At 40.6% G+C, this 20,842-nt stretch overlaps 1 protein-coding gene across 2 annotated transcripts in view; it reads right to left on the reverse strand.

Annotated features, from left to right (window-relative positions):
- SLC2A13 (solute carrier family 2 member 13) overlaps positions 1 to 20,842 on the reverse strand; it is a 160,961-nt gene that overhangs the window by 128,043 nt on the left and 12,076 nt on the right. For both annotated transcript variants that reach the window (XM_065665747.1, XM_065665738.1), the window contains exon 2: positions 935 to 1,094. In XM_065665747.1, coding sequence (XP_065521819.1) covers positions 935 to 1,094 — 160 coding nt within the window. The remainder of the gene's footprint in view (positions 1 to 934; positions 1,095 to 20,842) is intronic.

The raw sequence follows: 20,842 nt of genomic DNA on the forward strand, positions 1-20,842 counted from the left end.
GAAAGACCAGCTTCCAAGTTCTATTTACCAAGTCCCAAATTAATTATTCCTAATTTAAACCTCCAATGACAGTGCACCTAAAAATGGAGCTATTTAGCTCCATTGCAAGCCAGAGAACCTGATATTTAACTTGCAAGGTTTTGCAGGTGGGATCCTTCAAATTAAGATTTTCAAATAGCAAAATTACTCCAGGCTGTAGCAACAGAAATCAAAAGCCCTACAACATGTGTCCCTTCCCCAAGCGTGTTTGAAGACAAGAGCACACATAATTAAGCACGTTTCCAGAAGTTAGAATGCACAGTATAAGTTATTCCTCCTACACATTTCTGTTAATTATTTTTTCAAGTCAGCAAGTAAAATACCAAGCCACTGAGATTTCTCATCACTCTCAAATGACACACCACTATAAATACAGTAGGTATACGGGTCAGTCCAGAATCACTTAGCATTGTCTGCAGGAAGAACATAACATCCAGAAAGTAAAATAAAATAGATACATATATTCTATAACCTAAGCTTTCAACTAGGAAGTCATGCTTCCATATCCTTCAATTCTGTGCTCAGTTTAAGAATACTCAACATACACCACTATTTTGTAAATAGAGCATCACTCTTTCTGGAAATTCGCTTTCTGAAAAACCACCATGTAATTATTCTAAATGCAAGAGGCAAGTTAATTTCATAAACATGTCAACCATTCAAGCTTGTTGAGGTATATTTATCGCTCATCCATTTTTAAGTTTAGTAAAGTCAAAACACCTAGGCATACTGTGAATATTAAACCATTTATGGAGACTTGATTATTAAAGTTCCATTTCAGTATACAGCTTTACCACTTTATACATAAACTCTATTTTACCAACAAGAATTATAACAGCTGTCAACTAAATCACAACCCCGCCAGCTTTCCTTTTAGCAAGGAAGATTCACAAACCTCCATCCATCCTTCGCGAGGTAGCTGAAGATTCCATCAACGACACTTGCAAAAAACTGCCCTCCAGTGATGAACAGAGTGTTAATGGTGACTAATCTGCCTCTTAAGTGTGGCGGAGCAACTTCTGCGATGTACACTGGCACAGTCATAGATGCTACACCTACAAAAATAAATTCAATTACAATTATAAAATAGAAAAAGATACTATATCTCCTTTTCATCATAAAATAGACCATTTTGTATGGGTTTGGGGCTGGAGTAGAGTTAATTTTCTTTATAGTAGTAGTATGAGGCTGTGGTTTGGATTTGTGCTGGAAACAGCGCTGATAACATAGGGGTGTTTTAGCTAATGCTGAGCAGTGCTTACACAGAGCCAAGGCCTTTTCTGCTCCTCACCCCACCCCACCAGCGAGCAGGCTGGGGGTGCACAAGGAGCTGGGAGGGGACACAGCCAGGACAGCTGAGCCCAACTGACCCCAGGGATATCCCACACCATGTGGAGTTATGCTCAGCATGTAAAGGTGGGGGAAGAAGAAGGAAGGGGGGACAGTGATGGAGCCCAGCTGTCCTGGAGATGGCTGAACACCTGCCTGCCCATGGGAAGTGGTGAATGAATTCCTGCTTTGCTTGTGCAGCTCTTGCTTTACCCGTTAAACTGCCATTATCTCAGCCCATGAGTTTTCTCACTTTCACTCTTCTGATTCTCTCCCCCATCCCACTAGGGGAAAGTGAGCAAGAGGCTGTGTGGGGCTGAGTTGCTCATTGGGGTTAAACCATGACAGGGCATGAGAAGCAGGGGCTGAATCTGACCTGGCTTTGGTGCCCAGTAACTCCATGCAACACCACCTCTCCTGCCCTGAGTGACCACCATAACAGACAGAGCCCGAAGTCATGGACTAAATGAACTCGGTGGACATTTATGGACATTTTAAAGTTATTTCACAGGGATGGTCCAGCAAATAAAGGAATGATATCTGTGTAAAGCATGGGAAGGGTGGTGATGGGTAATAAAAATGTACTGGATAGTGTAGGACCTGAGCATGAGGTAAATGGTACGGAATAAGGGGTGGAGAATGTCCTGGTTTGGGCTGGGATAGAGTTAATTTTCTTCATAGTAGTTAATATGAACTATGTTTTGGATTAAAATTAGGACCCCTGGTTTACAAAATTAATTCTATCTCAGCCAAAATCAGCACACATTTAAAAGGAACAAGCTGGAAGAATTTGATTTCCAGGTTCCAGAAGATGAAAGAAAATACACCTAATGCAAGAGACATACACAGAGCAAATGGGCAGACACACTCTGGTTGCTACTGGCTGTATTTGCAATACAGTTCAAGGTTTGATGTAATGACACAACAAATAACATTCTTCAATTCATATGGCATGTATACTAAAATTATTAAAAAGAATAAATATATTTATAGTTGTGAAACAAGGAGATGCTGTGATCCAAGAAAGCACACGTGAGTCAAAGTGACTGAAGACACCAAGCGTTCACAGCTCCGAGTTTAAACAGAACTTCAGTATGGTTTCCACCTCCAAGAAAAAACATGGCCAAGCATTATTATCCCTATTATTATTACCATGTAATTTCATTATTGTTATATAGAACAGGTTGTTTCTTGAGTTTTTTAAATGTGTAAAAGCATTCCATATGCAATGCTAAGAACTCTTACTGCCATAAGGAAGCAAGGACTGAAGCTGAAGCACAGCTGCCTTTTATTCTGTCAGACACTGGTAGTATTTGCTATGAATTATGCCGTTGTGGTTGAGACCCGGCTGGTAACTCAGCACCACACAGCCACTTGCTCACCTACCCTTTCCCCACCCTATGCAGGACAGGGAGGAGAATCAGAAGAATGTAAACCCCATGAGTTGACACAAGAACAGTTTAATAACTAAGGTACAATATAATACTAATGATAATAATAAAAATTGCAATAATAATAATGGAAATAACGGGGGAAGAAAATATAAAACTAAAAGGAGAAAGGAAAAAAATAAACCCAAGCGATGCACAATACAATTGCTCATCATCCACTGACCAATACCCAGCCTGACCTGAGCAGCAATCTGGACCTTCCGGATCACTCTCCCCAGTTTATACACTGGGCATGACATGCTGTGGTATGGAATACCCCTTTGGCTAGTTTGGGTTAGGTGTCCTGTTTCTGCTTCCTCCCGGCTTCTTGTGCCCCTCCTCACTGGCACAGCATGAGAGACTGAAAAGCTCTTGATAGGGAAAAGCATTACTTAGCAACAACTAAACCATTGGTGTGTTGTCAGCATTGTTGTCAGACTGAAGCCAAAACACAGCACTGCACCAGCTACTAGGAAGAAAAATAACTCCATCCCAGACAAAACCAGAACATACGCGATGGCTCTACATGAGCCATTTGGGCAAAAGAGCGAAACGCCCATGAGGAACACATACAAAAGCATGCTCACACACACAGACTGTAAAAACAGGAGTTCAACAGCATACAAAGAGCAGAGCTGGGTGCAGTACAGACCTCATAGCAGCCTTTCAGTATCTGAAGGGGGGCTATACGGTTGCTGGGGAGGGACTCTTCATTAGGGACTGTAGTGACAGGACAAGAGGTAACAGGTTCAGGGGAAGTTTAGATTGGATATAAGGAGGAAGTTCTTTACTGTGAGGGTGGTGAGGCACTGGAATGGGTTGCCCAGGGAAGCTGTGAATGCTCCATCCCTGGTGATGTTCAAGGCCAGGCTGGACAGAGCCTTGGGTGGGATGGTTTAGTGTGAGGTGTCCCTGCCCATGGCAGGGGGGTTGGAACTAGATGATCTTAAGGTCCTTTCCAGCCCTAACTATTCTATGATTGCATGATTCTATGTTTTGCTGGTCCAAATTCACCAACAAAGTCACACCATTTAAAGGAAATTTATATCCCTGTTTTCTTAAGAGAACTGACAGTGCCAACCAACAGCAATTTCTTTTGTAGCTAAAGCTAGCAGTACCTTGGTGGCACACACACACAAACACATTTCAGCTGAAGCCAGCTGACATACAGCTTGAGTATGGCCAAGCACCAGCAGAGACATCACACCTTCCAGCTTGGGGCACCTCTACTGGGTGACACCAACAGCCCCATGCCAGCACAGACCAGTGCCACACCCCCAGCAAGAAACAGGGTAACCTAAGGGTGTGCATGTGGCTCCTGAAGCACACCTACAGCTCCCAGCTCGTGTCATGACAGAAAGGCTTTGTCACAAAATGGCTTCGGCCAGTGCCTCGCTGCCTGACTCACCAACTAAGAGCACAAAATCACCTTTAGGTTAAAACTGCTGGGAGCCTCCAAAAGCCTGAGCGAGGAATACAGATTGTTTAATAATCAAACGGCATCAGCAGAGCTGTTGTGACGAGAGGTAAACAGTCACAGCAGCCTCTCAGCATGATAACCCAGTTCCCGGCAGAGCCTCCCAGGACACGCTAATGCCGCCTCCTCCTCCTCCTCCTCCTCTGACCGACTGAGCAACCCACACGGAATAATAAAAACCACGGAAAAGTGTCAGGGAAAAATAAAATCATTAAAAATTTATTCAACCATTTCTCAAAGCCAACCAGAATGCACCAAGGAAGAAAGCATTCACACAGCCCGCTGCGCGTTTGACGGAGGCAAAGTTTCAAACATAGCCCACCATTAGGGATATTTCTCTCACATCCTTCACATCAGCATTTGAACTAATTACAGTTGAAGTGATGGATATAGCACACGTATGAGGAAAAGCCTTTATGGGAAATCACAGCAGCAGGTCCGCTTTCTGAGGAGCCGCATGAGGCAGCAGCTCAAGTGGAGTGGAAAGGAACGACCTTACAATGGCAGCAGCCCTGGCAGGGGGAGGCCCGGCCTTCCCATTCCCCAACCTCCCCTCTGCCTCCGGCATGCCACCTCACACCTCATGGCTATCTGCCCACCGCCAGGACTGGCCTGGCAGGATACCCAGCTCCATGGGGCCAGGCACAAAGCCTGGTGTCACTCTCTCTGCATGGGATGGACAATGGAGGGCTAGGAAAGGCTCAGCAGAAAAACACGCATAGAGTAATTCCCCTGCTACACCCTAAACAAGCTTCTGATAACCACCAGCTTTGGAATTCATGACTCAATGGACCAGATTTCTGATGGGTTTTCTTAAGAGGCCATTCATTCTTTGGCTCTCTGCTACTCTGTATAGAGAGTATACAGACTCTATAGATTGATCATCACTAAAAAAGTCACGGGAACTCAAAGATGGGGGAATAAAGTCTGCTTGCCAGTGGCTATTTTATCATCTGCCCCACAAAAACTTTCCCTGCTGTTTGCAAGTGTAACATGGAAATGAGAAAAGACGATTGAATGCAGAGCAGCAGGAACGAAGAGACCAAGTGCTCCAACACAAAGCTGACAGGCACAGAAATAGAACAAGGTCTCACAATAAATGCAGGGAAGAAAAATATAGTTGTGTTTCTGTCTTTCAGGAGACACAATGAGAAAACTGACCTTACACCTTCCTTTTGGAAGCTACTGAAGGTCAGTCCTCGTTAAAAGCTTTACTAAAATAACACAGTCCCAAGGATATCTGTATGTGGATTTTACTGGAAAGCAGTTAGAAAGATGTGCACAATCAAAACCAGCATGTGCTCTGTAAAAAAGCTACTTTTCCCCCCATTAAACTGTTAATGGATGCTGATTTTACACAGGACCTGCAGAGAAATCTTGTTCAAAACATGCCAGCCAAATCTGCTTGTCGGGCATCCAAAAAGCAGAGCCATGCCACTGATCAGATCAACAGCTATGGCTAATGTTCAGGGCACACCATCAGTCCTGAGACTGACAGAATCACCACTAGCCCTGGCTAACACAACACTTGGCATTTACAGGTGAAACTAAAGCCTGTTGCTGTAACATAAGGGTAGTGTGAAAGCTAAAATGTGTTTGTCTTGAACAAGAGGCACCATGTAGCAGGAGATTGACAGTTTCTGCTGTGTTCTTGCCACAAAGTTAAGACTACAGGAATTAGCAGAGGAAGGGGAAGCTTGCACAACTCCATAGTCCTGTCACAAGCTAGCTAATGATACCAGCTATTCAGTTGGTAGTAATACAATAGCTGAAATTATTTATTATCAAACCTGCAATGAACAGGACATGATTTCTCAGGAAAACCTAAGGAGCTGGAGTATTAGTTCACAATCCCACAGAATCCTTTAGATTGACAGGGATACTTGGAGGTCATCTAGTTCAACCCCTGTTCACGCGAGCTCAGCTAGAGCAGGTAACCCAGGAATAAGTGCAGATAGGTCTTGACGGTCTCCACAGGTGGATCTCCAATCAAAATGATTCTGTGATTCTGAAGCTTCTGCGTCGGCTTTCTCACCTGAGACTTTTCATAATGTTGCTCACAAAACCAGCCTTTTTGGCTTTGCACTCAGACCTTACTTCCCCTACGAATACTCACAAAACCTATAGGTCCAAAACATCAAAACAAAAACCTCAGTTCAGATGATAAATTATGTTACAAATTCCAGTTATCATTTAGATACCAAAACATATGCTTTGCTATTCCAAGTCTGAGACAGAGTGTGGCAGGAGGTTTTGGGAAATGGGAGGAGGCAATAAGGAAAGCCTCCCCAGTTTGTCTGGCTGCCATCCAGGAAGCATTCACACACAAAAGCAAAGTTCTTTCTAAAAAAATCACTAGGAGTAAGTTATTCTGAAACAGATCAAAATAAGGAAAAAATCATACCACTTTAAGGAAATAATGGCTTAGCTTCCATAATGTTATTTAAATTACATAGCTGGTTTCGATTGCCTTAGAACGCATCAATGTTCTCCAGATTTTTCTCCTCTAGTTTCAATTTAAGACACAGGAGAACATCAGAGAGTAAGTTCTTGTGAAAAGGCACAGTTGGATGCAAGGCATTAAATGCTAATCAACTACAAAAATCTCTAAAATACATAACCAGTATTCATTATTTAGTTATTTTAATAGCTAGATATTAAAGAAATCTGAAAACAAAGAACAGCTTTCCTAGCAAAATAAATATGGCTGCAATGGAATCTTTCATTAATCTTTCATATGAGAATGCTTTCGTTTACAGTTAGATGACATTTTATAATATGCTTTCACTGTTAAACTTCTCACACCAAATAAAAGATTCTTGCTGCAGGCAAATATGTTACTACCTAATAAAGCTGATAAGTGACAAGGCATAAGGAAAAGAAAATGAAACAAATTAACTGGAAATCTGTCAGAGAAAGTTTAAGCTCTGTATTGTGCACCAAAGCTATGAAATCTGAGACAAAAGAGCAGCAAAGCCCAGTCTTAACCCACTTCAGTAACCAAGCATTAACCTTCTGCCCTCATTAAAGAACACAGTTCAAAAAAAATATAATAGAAGGTTCCTTAAATTTAGAGGACAAGATGCATCTAATTATTATGTGGGAAGCATTAGAAGACAGGATGGACTGAAATAATCATATTAAATGTTTTTTCATTTCACTTAGGAGAGTAATCATTAGAACTGCTACTACCATCTGCAGACTTTCCATTGGAAAGCAGAGACAAGAGTGCACAGCTCAATTTTAAGACAATCAATAGAAAGCAGGTGTGAAAAGGCATCTTAGAAACACATTACCCCCCAGAAAGGTACTTTCAGTATGAATATGTAAGCACTATAAAGTACTCTTTAAAGAAGTTCAGGATTGAAGTCAACAAACCCACTCACAGGAGAGATAAAAAGGTCATGAAGGAGAAATCCTATGATAATTAGGAGAATTAAAAATAGATTTTAAGAAATGAGGTTAAGGTAGCAAAACAAAAGGCCTAAACCAGGAATCCTAGCTCTTGTTTATAAAAAGCATTGGGGAATATGGAACTAGGGAGATGGAATATTTTTAAAGACTTTTTTAAGATAAGATGGACAGAAATGTGTCCTGTACAGACCAGGACATTCACTACAGCTTCAGTCTTGCGTCTAGCAGACATGAGGGAAGGTGCATCATAAAAACACATGAGCAACAAAAGCTGGAGACAGGATACTGAATGAGATGAGCTTTTACTCCTAGCATAACAAAAAAAGGCTCTAACATAGTCAGGATGTAAGTGTTGCTCATTTCACTGGTGTCAACCAATAACCAAATGTCAGCATCAGCAGAAACACTGGGTAGGATTCCTGCAAATTTTTGTCGTCGCTGTTTAGATTCCTACCCAAAAGGTTCAAAAGCATAACTTCAAAAAAACCTTACCCATTGCAATCAGCCTTTCACACTTAGGAATAAAGAGTACTGCTGGTAACTAGAAATGCTAAGGAGGCGTGCCTAGGAGCTGGTGTGGTTCTCTCCCTTCTTCTGTCTAGCTCACACTGACCCTTTGCATCAACAGCAGGTAAACCAGGGAATTCAACCAGCTAAGGATATCCACCTGCCCATTATGGGGTCTGTACCACTTAGGTCCCTTAAACAATTCAGAATGACTTCAAAAGCCTGTACTGGCCCCTAGGCAGGACTCTCTATGATAATGGAGAACTGCCATGGGACTCAAGACTGTCCAACTGGAAACTAAAATCAGGATGGGAAATAATCACCAAAAAAAACCCAAATGCAAAGATATCCCTGATTCTATTTCAGAGTACAGTCACTGAGCAATTAATCTCTATTAACTACAAAGAACATCCACAGCTTATTACAGAAATATGTATTTTTAGGAGTTCTAAATGAATAGGCAGAAACAGGAATTACTAAAACATCTCTTTTCAGGAGGATACTCCTGGGAATGAGGCATTCTTCACTAACATATAAAGCTGTACTGAGATACTTAACCGAGGTAATAGTTTTGTTTCTTCACGTATCTTAGAATGAACTTGTAAGAGCAAATTTTCAGTAAATGTTAAACTTTAATGCAACCAACTTTAAAGTTCACTTAATTAAGAAGCTGTGCATAGTGGTATGTTCTACTTGTAAAGATTCCAAGCAGCTTTAGCAAATGATTCCACAGGCGGAGGAGGATTTGTGGAGGCAACCTGATGAAGCAGCAAGTATATAGCACAGAGAATTGGGAATTAAATATTAATAAACAGCTTAATAGAGGTTGTTATGCTATGAGAAAGTCTTACATATGAATTCAAGGCTTGGTTGTTTGGCTTTTGGTTTTGTTTGGTTTGTTGGGGTTTTTTTTAATTAAATAGTAAATTCCAAACAGGAACAGAAGGAAATTTGCCAAGGCACAGCTGAACACCAGGCTAATGCTTCCTTCCAGCAACTTTGCAGGAAATCTGATAAAGTTCTTGTATCTTGGATATTGGACATGCAATCTAAATATAGTGCCTTGAAACACTATTGATCCCAGAAGTACATCAGATTATACAGAGATAGAGACTTTCATCAAGTATTTTGTTCCAGTTGTGTTCCCACAAATTATGCTCCAAGGTTTTCACTTTACTTGGGACAAAAATGGCATTCTTGCCAACCGATAATTTTCGAACACTGCTCCCATCTGCGTAGTAATGTTCAAGAGGGTAAGGGCAACACACTGGTTAACTTTTTGAAAGTGACAAGTTCCACAATAATTGTATATTCTTTACTGTCAATCTAAAGAAGAATCCATTTAAGTACTTTGTGGAGAGAAAAATGTCTATCATTGATAGAATGGGTACATTTTAACTGCAAAGGATATTTATTTTAAAAGGCCATTAGCATTCACGAACACAGGAGGTGTTGGTGGCTGCCAACAATCAGCCACGTCTGTTCTACAGACAACTCCATAACATATTTTAATTACATGGCTTAACCTAAATGAAAATTAAGCCTTTTCATAGTCTTGTAGAGTTCTTTTCTGCTCTTAGAGTTAACACTTCAGCTTTCAGTAATGACAGTCAGCCTAAGGGGATATTAGAGTGCCTTATTAACCACGTTAATAGGAAATACTTGAGAAAGCAGTACATTTGAACACTGTTCTAGTACACTAACCACTTCCCTAGCAAATAAAGCTAAAATTGTCATTGAAGCAGCTTGGTTTTGAGCGTGAACATTAGGGAAAGCCAAGTCCCCTCTATTACCTAGGCTTCCCGCCCACTGCATGTATTTAGCAAAAGGAGTATCAGCAGTTTATAACTGGTTACTGAAAGTCATTTCAAGGATGATTGGCAGCACGTTTCCCATTTCAATCTCTCTCCCTACATCAGATTAGTAAAAGTCCATTTCTTAGCAGTGGCACAACTGTACCGTGCTACAGCAGAGCCGAGATACGTAAGGGCAACGGGGCAAACCACTAGCACTAAAACCATATTGCTTTGTGAGAACATAAATCACAGTAAGAGGCAGATTTAGGTGTATCTCCTTGAAAATTGGGGTCCAACATCAGCAGACTTCATTAAAGTCTTGTATTTTCTTTAAACACTCATTTATTAAATCAGAGAGAGCTGGTTCATCATAGTTAAAGAACCTGTACACTGCTGAACATCTAATACACTAAGTAATTGCAGATCTTTACGTTCCTATCTAGCCACCAGCTCAAACTATAGTGAACAATATTACAATTAGCGCCAAAACCCTGTTACTATGTGGCATCCAACTTGAAGGAATCCAAAGACAAGAAAAATCTGAAGAAAAATAAATTAAGCTCCTCTCTAGATGACACCGCTTCAAATGTATAGAACAATCTTATCTTAATGAGCCTGGATGAATCATTCCCTCTGTTGACCACAAGAAAGTTTTTCACTGTTGTGTGCAGCAATAAAGATCAGGAACACAGAATCCTTCTTCGACTAAAAAAACCTCAAATTGCATCCACTAGAAACAATCAGTACTGTCACACTGCAAATGCAACACTCTCAGAAAGATAGCATTAGCCTTTGTGAACTGCATTTCCAAACTCAGCCTTGACTGAAAGATACAGATGCAAACTCAGCTCATGAAAAAGTGAAGATGCTTACACAGAGTACAATTCCTGTGTAACGACAGTGCTAAGACCTTTCTCTGATATCTTCAAGGCAGCATCTTGCAAGAAGAGCATAAGGAAACCACACATCATAGTAGAGAGACATGAATATTCAACAAATTGAGTAATCAAGAAGGGCTTATTTATCACAGGACTTATTTTCCTACACTGAAATTCTGCAAGGCAAGGAATTTTTTTAATCTGGAAACTGGATGGTTATGCAACAGGAAAAAGTAAGGAGGCATGACAGGAGGCAAGAGAGGCAAGAATCCACCATGTACAAGCTAGAGTGTGAAAGTTTATTAAAATAACTTGGCTTACTCAGTTTATTAAAAGAAAACTTCGTTTAGCAAAAACCTGAAAACATACAAAAAAGTTGCAGGAATCTTTCACAAATGCAGCAAATAGAAAATACTACCCACAGCCAGAAAACTGCAAGCATTCTGTTCTGCCACATCCCAGTGCAGAGGGGGATACAAAATGTCCCAATCTGTGGATACCAAAAGCGTAAGCAGGAGAACTAAAGGGCAAAAAATTTTTCTTCCCTGGGAAATTTATCAAACAGTAGGAACCGAAAGAAAACTCTACATGAAAGCAAACAGAACTGAGGAAGCTTTTAAGGTCAGATGAAAGTAACTATTTATAACTGTTAGAACCACTTTAACGGTGGGGTCCTATTCAACCTCAGCCTCAACGTTAGTACTATATATAGGACAGCTCATTTTGTGAGGAGAATTTTTGAAACAACCACTTTTTCTGTCCAAAGTTGTTTTCAGGTTACTCAAGGTTACAGTAATCCAAAAACATGTTACGAGGAAATTTATTTTGAGTGGCAAAGTCAGGAGAGAATGGGATTTAATTAACCAGACACAACATAATCAAGCTAAATATCCAGAAAATTTGAAGCAAAGATCTTCACTACTGTCCAAAGCACAAGAGCATGCCTAGCACTACAGATGTCAGGTCACATTTTACACTTCCCAGCGAGCAGAATTAGTTACCCATATTCAGGCTTTCTTTATAGCCAGCATATATTCCTTTTACTGCAGGTTGTGAAACACCCAGTCAGACATCTCCCCACTCAGCTGCCCTAGATTCTGGGTATCCTGCTGAGGAACCTCCTTCTCACAGTGAGCCATACTGGGAACCTGTGCTTGTAGTTCATGGCTGTAAATCCCATTCCAGAAAGCTGGAATGTTTAAAACAAGTTACTCCATTCAAGCTGCTCCAATCTATCCACAGGCCTAACTTTAAGATTTACCCTGGGTCAGGTTACTTCAAAACATTAATTAGGATGACCCCTAAAAGAAATCCAGCTAGCAGACAGCATCATAAAAATGTAGGAATTGAACTGGTAACTTATCAAGCTAACTCATCGGTGACACGTTTCTTTAAAATACATAAGCAAAGTAACTGGTTGCTAACCTACACTTACATTTTCAATAAACAAAAGAGTTTAAAAGTCATTTCTTGGGTCACCTACACAGCTATCAATTAGCACCTTTCAACACTGAAATGGATTTGCTCCTTTTTCTAAAGGGATCCAGACAGGAGCAGATGAATTATTTCTGGAGCAGCATTTTTTGGAAAGCTGAAATAGAAAAAACTCTTTCTCCAAAAAGTATGTGTTTATGTGTGCAGAGCTATTAAGAGGAGGGAATATCACTAATTTTCAATCCTGAATTTGCTACTGAATTTCAATGTTGTGTATGCATAGCAAATCTACTTGAAAGGTACCAGGAATTGTGAAAAAGTGCACTTCTGAATCATTATAACAACACAAGATTAACAATCAGCCCCAAAAGTGATTAAAAGCTACTAAAAGCAACTAGTAAAAAATCCTAATTTGTTTTCTTCCTGAATTAATTTTGCACAAGCACTATCTGCAAAGATTCTGTGAACTTACAAGCTGCAGAAGGTCTTTCATTGTGAGAATGAAGCAGCACAGATTTTTATCTAAGGGCTGGAGCATCTCTCCTATGGAGACAGGCTGAGAGAGTCTGGCTTTTTCAGCCTGGAGAAGAGAAGGCTTCGGGGAGACCTTAGAGCCACCTTCCAGTACCTAAAGGGTACTGGAAAGCTAAAGAGGGACATTTTGCACGTAGGGATAGGACAAGGGGGAATGACTTTAGACTGACAGAGGGGAGACTTAGATTGGACATTAGGAAGAAATTCTTTACTATGAGGGCAGTGAGGCACCAGAACAGGTTGCCCAGAGAAGTTGTGTCTGCCCCATCCCTAGGCTTTGAGCAACCTGCTCTAGTGGAAGGTGTCCCTGCCCATGGCAGGGACAATCCATCCAGATTGGAACTGGATGATCTTTAAGGTCCCTTCCAACCCAAACCATTCTATGATTCTATGATACAGTTCTATGATTTATACTACGCAATGCAACCTTTATTTTTACCCTGTCACAAAACTACTCACTTCGCAAAATGAGCAGTTTATTTTTCTCTCACTTGAAAATAATAAATACAACATAGTAGCTTTCTTTATGACAGCTTGTATAAACAGGTGAGACAAACACTACTTAATCTACTTTAAAATGGAAGCTTTTAGTTTAAATAAATAGTAATTGATGTAAGTAGCGCTTTGCTGTTGACATTCTTTAGCACATGCAGGCTATGCGCTATACATGCTACTTACTTACACCCAGCAAAAAACAGGCAGATGAACCTGGCCAAGTCCTGAGGCAGTCACAGCCAAAGATAAGGAGTTGCTTCTCCAGCCAGTGGCTCCTCCCCTTCCAGCAAAGCAGCATAACAGGATGCATAGCCATATCTCATACCCCATTTCCCATTCGGGGGACTCCTGATCTAGTGGTTGACACAGACTTGCACTAAAGGATGAGACCACAACAAGCACTAACTGGGCGTCAAAGGAGCAGCCATCTAGCTCTTTCTGCTGACCCAGCCAAGCAAACAGCAATTTCCAGAAGGGAAGTATGGGTTTACAATGAGCCAGGACTCATCTGCATGACAATTCATATATACTAGAAAACCAGCAACCTTTACATGGTAAGAAAAAACAAAAGAATCACACACACATAAAAACCCCCAGAACAACACTTGAATGCTCCATGGACTAGCAAAGATGTTCTGTGCAGAGAAATTTTAGTTTCAGAGGACTGAAAGCTACACATAAAATGCATATTCCTTCCCAGCTCCGCACTTCTGTTTATAAACCTTTTCTTCCCTAGTTCTACTACAGTGATTCTTCAACTTACAATAATTCTAAGAGAAGTGGTCATCAGAACAAACATGAACAAGCTTTAGCAGCTAACCTATAGCTCAGCTAAAAGCATGCCTTCAACTTAGATCTGAAAGCCCTCTTCAGCTAAAAAGTAATTTAGTTTTAACAGTGCCTCTGTCTACAAGTGCAATTATTAAAACAGATAAACCAGTTAACTTTTCTGTAAACTGCTTTAGGTTCCATTGAGTTAACCACAAGTCCAGCAACTGACTCCAAACATGCAGCTTAAGATGAAGACAAGAAGAATCCATTTCCCTATCTACCGCTTGCCATTAATTTAAAAAACTAATCCAGAAAGACATTGCAAATTTAGTATTTTAGAAAAGAACTATGGAGTAACATTGAACGTGTTCATTCACTATTCAGGAAAGCCATCTCACTGCCTAGTTTACATTCCCAGTAATTTTGTGCTTGCAAGGGGTAAATACATTGCAACCATCAATGCAGAAAACCGCACTTTTATATTAATTACTACACTTAGTTACCCACTTCTGTGAAAAACAGTGTGATTTGTAGGAAGACAGGTATCAGTTATATGGTTTTATAACTATTGTTCTAAAAAATAAACCAGAGCCCTGTAAGCCTTTTACAGCCTAAGGCCTGATGTTAAAAAATAAGTTTCAATTATGTTATTATAATGCAAGTAGCATTCATGACAGTAATGTAACTATAACTATTATTATAATGAAAATATACAAGTCACAGTGACTGCTCAGTTTCCTTCCATACTAGTTTTATACACAAACAAGATTATGTCTACAAACACAAATGATCCACATTGAGATAATAAAACGCAATTTTTTACCATATGGAGAAATAAATGGTGTCTATATTTGCAGTACGGGAGGCTGGGGGTGTTGGTGGCAATCAGCACAGTACTTCTTCCTCAAGACACCTCCTTCCATGGCATGCATGTTTTGCATGCTAGAAAGAGTAAAGGTGTTCCCAGTGCACATGGGTTAAGTCAACATCTGGAGTCTACAGTCCACATGCTGCACATTTCTTTGTTTTATGAGAAGCAGCTCAGCTTAAATCTCTAGCTTTCATGCCACTTCTCCCCATGGTCTGGAGTTTCCCCACTACCATTTCAATAATAGCTGCTGGGTGCCAGCGGAATGCAACTGCAATAGGAAAACATCCTATGGGAGAATCCCAGGTAAAGAGCTCCCAAGGAAAGCCTTTAAACCTAAGAAAGAGTTTTGACAGGGATCTTGAACTACACTTGTCTTTAGCAGAGGGACAAACCAGTGCTGAAGGTAAGTTTACCCCTTGAAATGACTTGTGATAATCTAGATCAGCGGTTGCAACTGCAGGATTCCTGGTGTAATAGTCAAGCTGTCAACGAATACAAGGGTACTTTAATCTATTTCGGTGTGTATTTACTTCCATCAGTGGCTTAAACCGACAGAAAGGAGATGTTACAAGTGAAGAATGAGGCTGCTGCATTTGTGGAAAAAACCCAAGACAGTAGCTGTCAAACGCTAAAGGGAAAAAAGGAACTGATAACCACTCCATTACCAACATCTAAGCGACAAAAAGCTGAGGCAAGTCTCAGCTAATGAGGAGTGGGTGGATGCTGCAGGTGGGAAGAAACTACTGCTAATTTTTATCAGGGAAGCAGACTGCCAAAGAGCTTCCTAAAAACAAGGCTGCAAGTCTCCAGACCTCAGGGAAGAGAATGGTAGAGGATGGAAGACCCCAGGAAAACCCAGGGGATGCTGCTCTTCCGGCTTTCAGCTTTTGAAAGCTTGCAGTCCTATAGATGCACTGTAATGGACAGCCATCTTCCAAACAACAGATACAGTTATGCTAACGGGGTTGCTTCACTCCAACGTTTACTTTGCAGATCTCCTTATAAATAACAGTGCTCAGAGCAAATGGATGGGAGAGCCACAGATCACAGGAGCACAGCTCCCGAGGCCCCTTTGCAGAACGGCTCTTTCCTGCCCTGTTTTTGTTCTCCGGGCATGTTAGCAGAGGAGGGTTCAGGAAGAGCTCTGGGTCATCATGCAGTGAAAGCTGGGCAAACATTGTGAAGTCCTCAGTAAATCTCATTTATCAGTATAAGACCCTGGTAACTCCAGACAACCTAAAGATTAAAAGGAAATAAAGATGGGTATCTAAAATGCCCTTCTGTAACTCAGAGCACTGCACTGATTCTTTCATCCAGCAGTCTGCTGTGCTGCCTCTATCCAATCAGAGAATAGTGAAAACCAAGAAATTTTACGGATTAGGAGCTGGCATTTAAAATGGTGTATCTGACAGTCCCATTCTACTCAATACAGATGCAGAAAGTATCCTTGTTAAGACAAAATCTGCTTTTCCTGGGACTTGCACTGCACAAGTTGCAATAAATCACTGTAAGATGACTAACTGGGCAATGAAATACCAGGCTGTTTCAGTTCTCTGTCCCCAAGTCTCTAAGTCACCCAGCTTTTTTGTACTCTTACAGAACAGTTACTACAGCGAACCTCCTGCTAATTTTATTTAACTCCTATCTGCCCCCACAAAGAAGCAGATTCTGTGCTTAAAACTGAAAGGTTTACAGTTAAAAATGAATCCATATTCTCTTCTGAAGTGACAAGATATTCTCAGGTCAGGTTCAAGTTTGAAGTGAAAAGATTCATGCACAAGCTGCCACCAAGAAAAACAACTCAAACCAGGATCTCTCCAAACTACAAACTTCACAAGTTTGCACTTACATCATTACTTTCACAGGGTAAACTTATAAAGAAATTCTCATATTTGAGGATAAGTGAAGATCCTCACACCAGGGCAGGGAGGGAGCTCCTAATCCTTACAGCACTCTTTCCAAAGAAACCCTACAAAGCAATTACTGTCTCCCATCTTTTTTTCTTTCCTATAATCTGGTCACATTCCACCTAATCTTTTAAGTAAGTTTTCATAAAGCAAGATCTAATTGAAACATCAATTACAGTAAAATGTAGCTACCTATAATTGAATTTCCACTCAAAAGTGAGTTACTTTTGAGTAATTTTTTAATTATTCAATTAATTTAATTAATTTTAATAGTTTTATTAAAAAAGTAATTACTTTTATTTACATTTTAAAACCAAATCTGGTCTACATCCTCTTCCTTATTTCCCAAAACAAAAGGTAGGGACCGTTGACAATACTGCAGGAGGGCAGCATCCAGAGGCAGAATTAATCACCCACTGGAGAAGAATCATTAAACTGAACACTAATTCAGTCACTGTGAGTAGGAAAGAAACCATTTGTGATAGCTTCTAATAAAGCACTAGGAACCAGCAATGATGCACAGAACACCTCGTAGGTGACTTCATCTCTGAATTACTCACTATCCACTCCTACCTGCCCAGTTAGTACCATTTGAACTTGTATGCACAAAGAAAATAGTAAGCCCACAGTATTTTCCATACAAAAACTTAACAATCCACATATGAATGACAGGTTTATATGAAGATGAGGTTGGGAAGAAGCCTCTATTCTAGCAGACTGCTACTCTTTTCCTGCCACCGAAGACAAATCCCTTACTAGCAGAATCCCCTTCCTTAATACTTGTGACCTACCACAGTAATAAACAGCCAGAAGAATTTCCCAGACTGTGCTTCCAATGCAGTGCATGCTTACAAATGTCTATTGCTCATTATCTTCAGGGGCAACGTGATCTTTGCCTTTCCAATACTGTTAAGTTCACATCCACATTCACCTGCTCACTCTGAGTTTACATTGCTCTCATAGTTCAGAGAACTTTTTAATTACTAAGACATACAGACCCTTTGAGCAGTGTTTCAATTTACCATATCAGAAAACTCCATCTTAGGTAGTAATTACCAAAACCATTTAGTAGCAACTCTTGTGCCAACTGCTTGTAATGTACAGAAAAGCTTCATGAGAGTAATTGAAGAATAAGCATAGCTACTGACACAACATGTCAGATTACATTCTGGAAGTTAAGTCTACACTGAGATACATCTGAAGAAATCATTTACAAGCATTTCAGTAAGATCTGAACATCAGGCTCCCCTGAGCCCAGGTCTCTCTGACAAGTAGCACCAACAGCACTGCCTGTCTAAAGGCCAAGCACACAGTGAGGAAGGACAGAGGAGAAATCTGACTAGAGGACATTATTCAAGGAATTGAAAATCAGATGAAATCCACTCACAGAAACTGTAGTGTTGAACAGGTTATGACTGACAGACTTACAGATTACTCTTTGTTTTTAAGAAGTCCAAGAATGCCTTTTGAAAATGCAAGCAAACATCAGCCCTACCTTACAGAAGGAAAAATGAAGGCATGAAGTAGCACCGTCATTTTAAGGTCAAGTGGCCAGGAAGTGACAAATCCGAGAATTACAGGTTGGTCTTACGTTTACTTAGCAAAAGACAGATGCATCAGACATTTGGGGTCTCACAATGTGCAAGCCAGAGCTTTCAACAGTTCAACAGGCACTTTTATTCACAGAATCAGAGAATCGTTAGGATCGGAAGGGGCTCTGGAGATCATCCATTCCAAGCCCCCTGCCAAGGCAGGGCCACCTAGAGCAGGTTACACAGGAAAGCATCCAGGTGGGTTTTGAATGTCTCCAGAGGGGAGACTCCACAACGCCCCTGTGCAGCCTGTCCCAGTGCTCTGCCACCTACAGTGTAAAGTTCTTCCTCATTGAGTTCAACATCAAGTTGAGGTGAAACTTCTTGTATTTTAGTTTACAGACATTTATTGCAGTAGTTAAAAGTTAAAAAGCCTTCTGCATGGCAAAATAAAACAACCATGTGCATGCTTGCTGTAATTTAGCTTTAAGACTATAAAACTAAAATAAAACTAAATAACTTCATTTTATGGCAAGATGAGTTCAAGGCTATGTGTCTCTAGCTCTTTGTACCAGTGTGAAATAGTATCTTTTCTTGCAATAGTGTCCTTGTTCCTATTGCTTCTACAGCACACAAGCAAACTGTGTGGGTTCCAGGTCCTAGGATAGGTAACCCTAATTCATATTTGCATCGGAAAAATGTACCATGACTGAGAAACCCAATGGCCACAGAGCCTGTAACAGGATGAATTTGCAGAGTACAGAACACACGGAGCACTTATGAAAGTGAAGTGCATCAGACCAGACAGTTCTCGGTCTATTATTGCTTCAGGGACATACGTATTTTTGTGATTGATAATGCATGACAAATAGAAATTCGAACCAAAGAACACACAGAGCAACCATGAAAAGGAGACACAGTAGACCAAACACTTCTCAACCTATTACTGCTTTAGGGATACATGCATTTTAGTGCTGATAATCTACGACAAATAGAAACCTAAACAAAGAGGACCCTACATTGCTTCTGGATGATTCAGCTAGATTCAGAACATATCAGCACTGAGAAGTATGCACACAGGCATTTTTATGTTTTACTACAACTAGCTGAATCATTTGCTTTAAGTAAGAAACAGAGCACTGCTGTAAGCAAAATATCACAGAAGATTAAATAAGCACTTACAAAAAAATACGATGTGTGTCGTCTTCAAATATCAGCTTAAAAGTTTTCCCTTCTAACAAATCTGCCTAGAGGGGTATTTTCAGTTGTAGCTCAGCATGACATCCATATCTCCCTTACAGACTTAATTTTATATGAACCTACAACTACCTGATGACCAGATTCATATCTCCTTTAAATACTGTACTATTTAGTAGTTTATCAAGATCACGAGGTAAAGAAATTAATGTTGCTGTAAAGTCAGTGGAATCACACTGGCTTAAAACTGGTGAGAGGGCCAAGTCAGTCCCCTTGCTCACTGCCACAGCACCGACGAAAACAAGTCACCCTGTGTGGGTGTCAGACCATACAAGTCCATATTATCTAAGTCAAGAAACATACATCCCCACCTGATAAAAATTTAACAAAGAAGAAAGAATTGAGTCAAGAACTATATATTCTCAATTGATTAAAAAACCCCTAAAGCAGCACAAAGAATGGCTCCATACCCCATAGAACTTCTTCATACCTTCTCCTGTCCTCCAGAGCACAACTGTCCAATCCATTCCCAATACATTGATCCTGAAAACCTGTGCAACTGTTGTACAGTCTTGTCTTGCATGGCCACCTTCAATCACATTTTTTCTCACCATAAAAATACAAACAACCCCTAATAAAAAATGCACTAATATAATTTTATTTTAATACTCAATTCTTCCTTCACATGCACGCACAGGGAGTTCTCCAGATGTCTGGATTCCTACTTCCCAACATGACTTTCTAGGAGGCCTGGATCAGACCTTCCTTCTCAGCACCGTGGGGCAGAAAAGGCAGGAGATGAGTTACCGAGCTTCAAGTAGTGCTACTTTAGCACTCACACTTCCAGATCCCCCTTCTTTGCATCAGTGTAAAGAGCGTGTCTTCCTATATCCCAGTTCAAATTAAGCTCCCTTATAAGGGAAACTTGGAAGTAAGAAGCCATCACAGCTAGACAAATTGAGAACCTGCATAGTTTGACTGTAACAAAGCAGTCCATTAGAAGTCCCTATCACAGCCAGCATGCACAGTTTCACTTCATGTATCCCAGAAAAGAGCCTCTGTGAAGAAAAGCAGAATCAATACAAAATCTTGAGACAGCAGGCCAACCGGCAGGCCAGGCTTGCCCTCATCCAACCAGCACACAGCCACAGGGATTTATGCCTCAGCAACCCATCTGAAACAGTCACACACACAAATCCATACTCCTGGATGAAAGATAACAGTGTGTATG

Source organism: Lathamus discolor, chromosome 1 (assembly GCF_037157495.1).
Source record: "Lathamus discolor isolate bLatDis1 chromosome 1, bLatDis1.hap1, whole genome shotgun sequence".
Taxonomy (NCBI): Eukaryota; Metazoa; Chordata; class Aves; order Psittaciformes; family Psittacidae; genus Lathamus; species Lathamus discolor.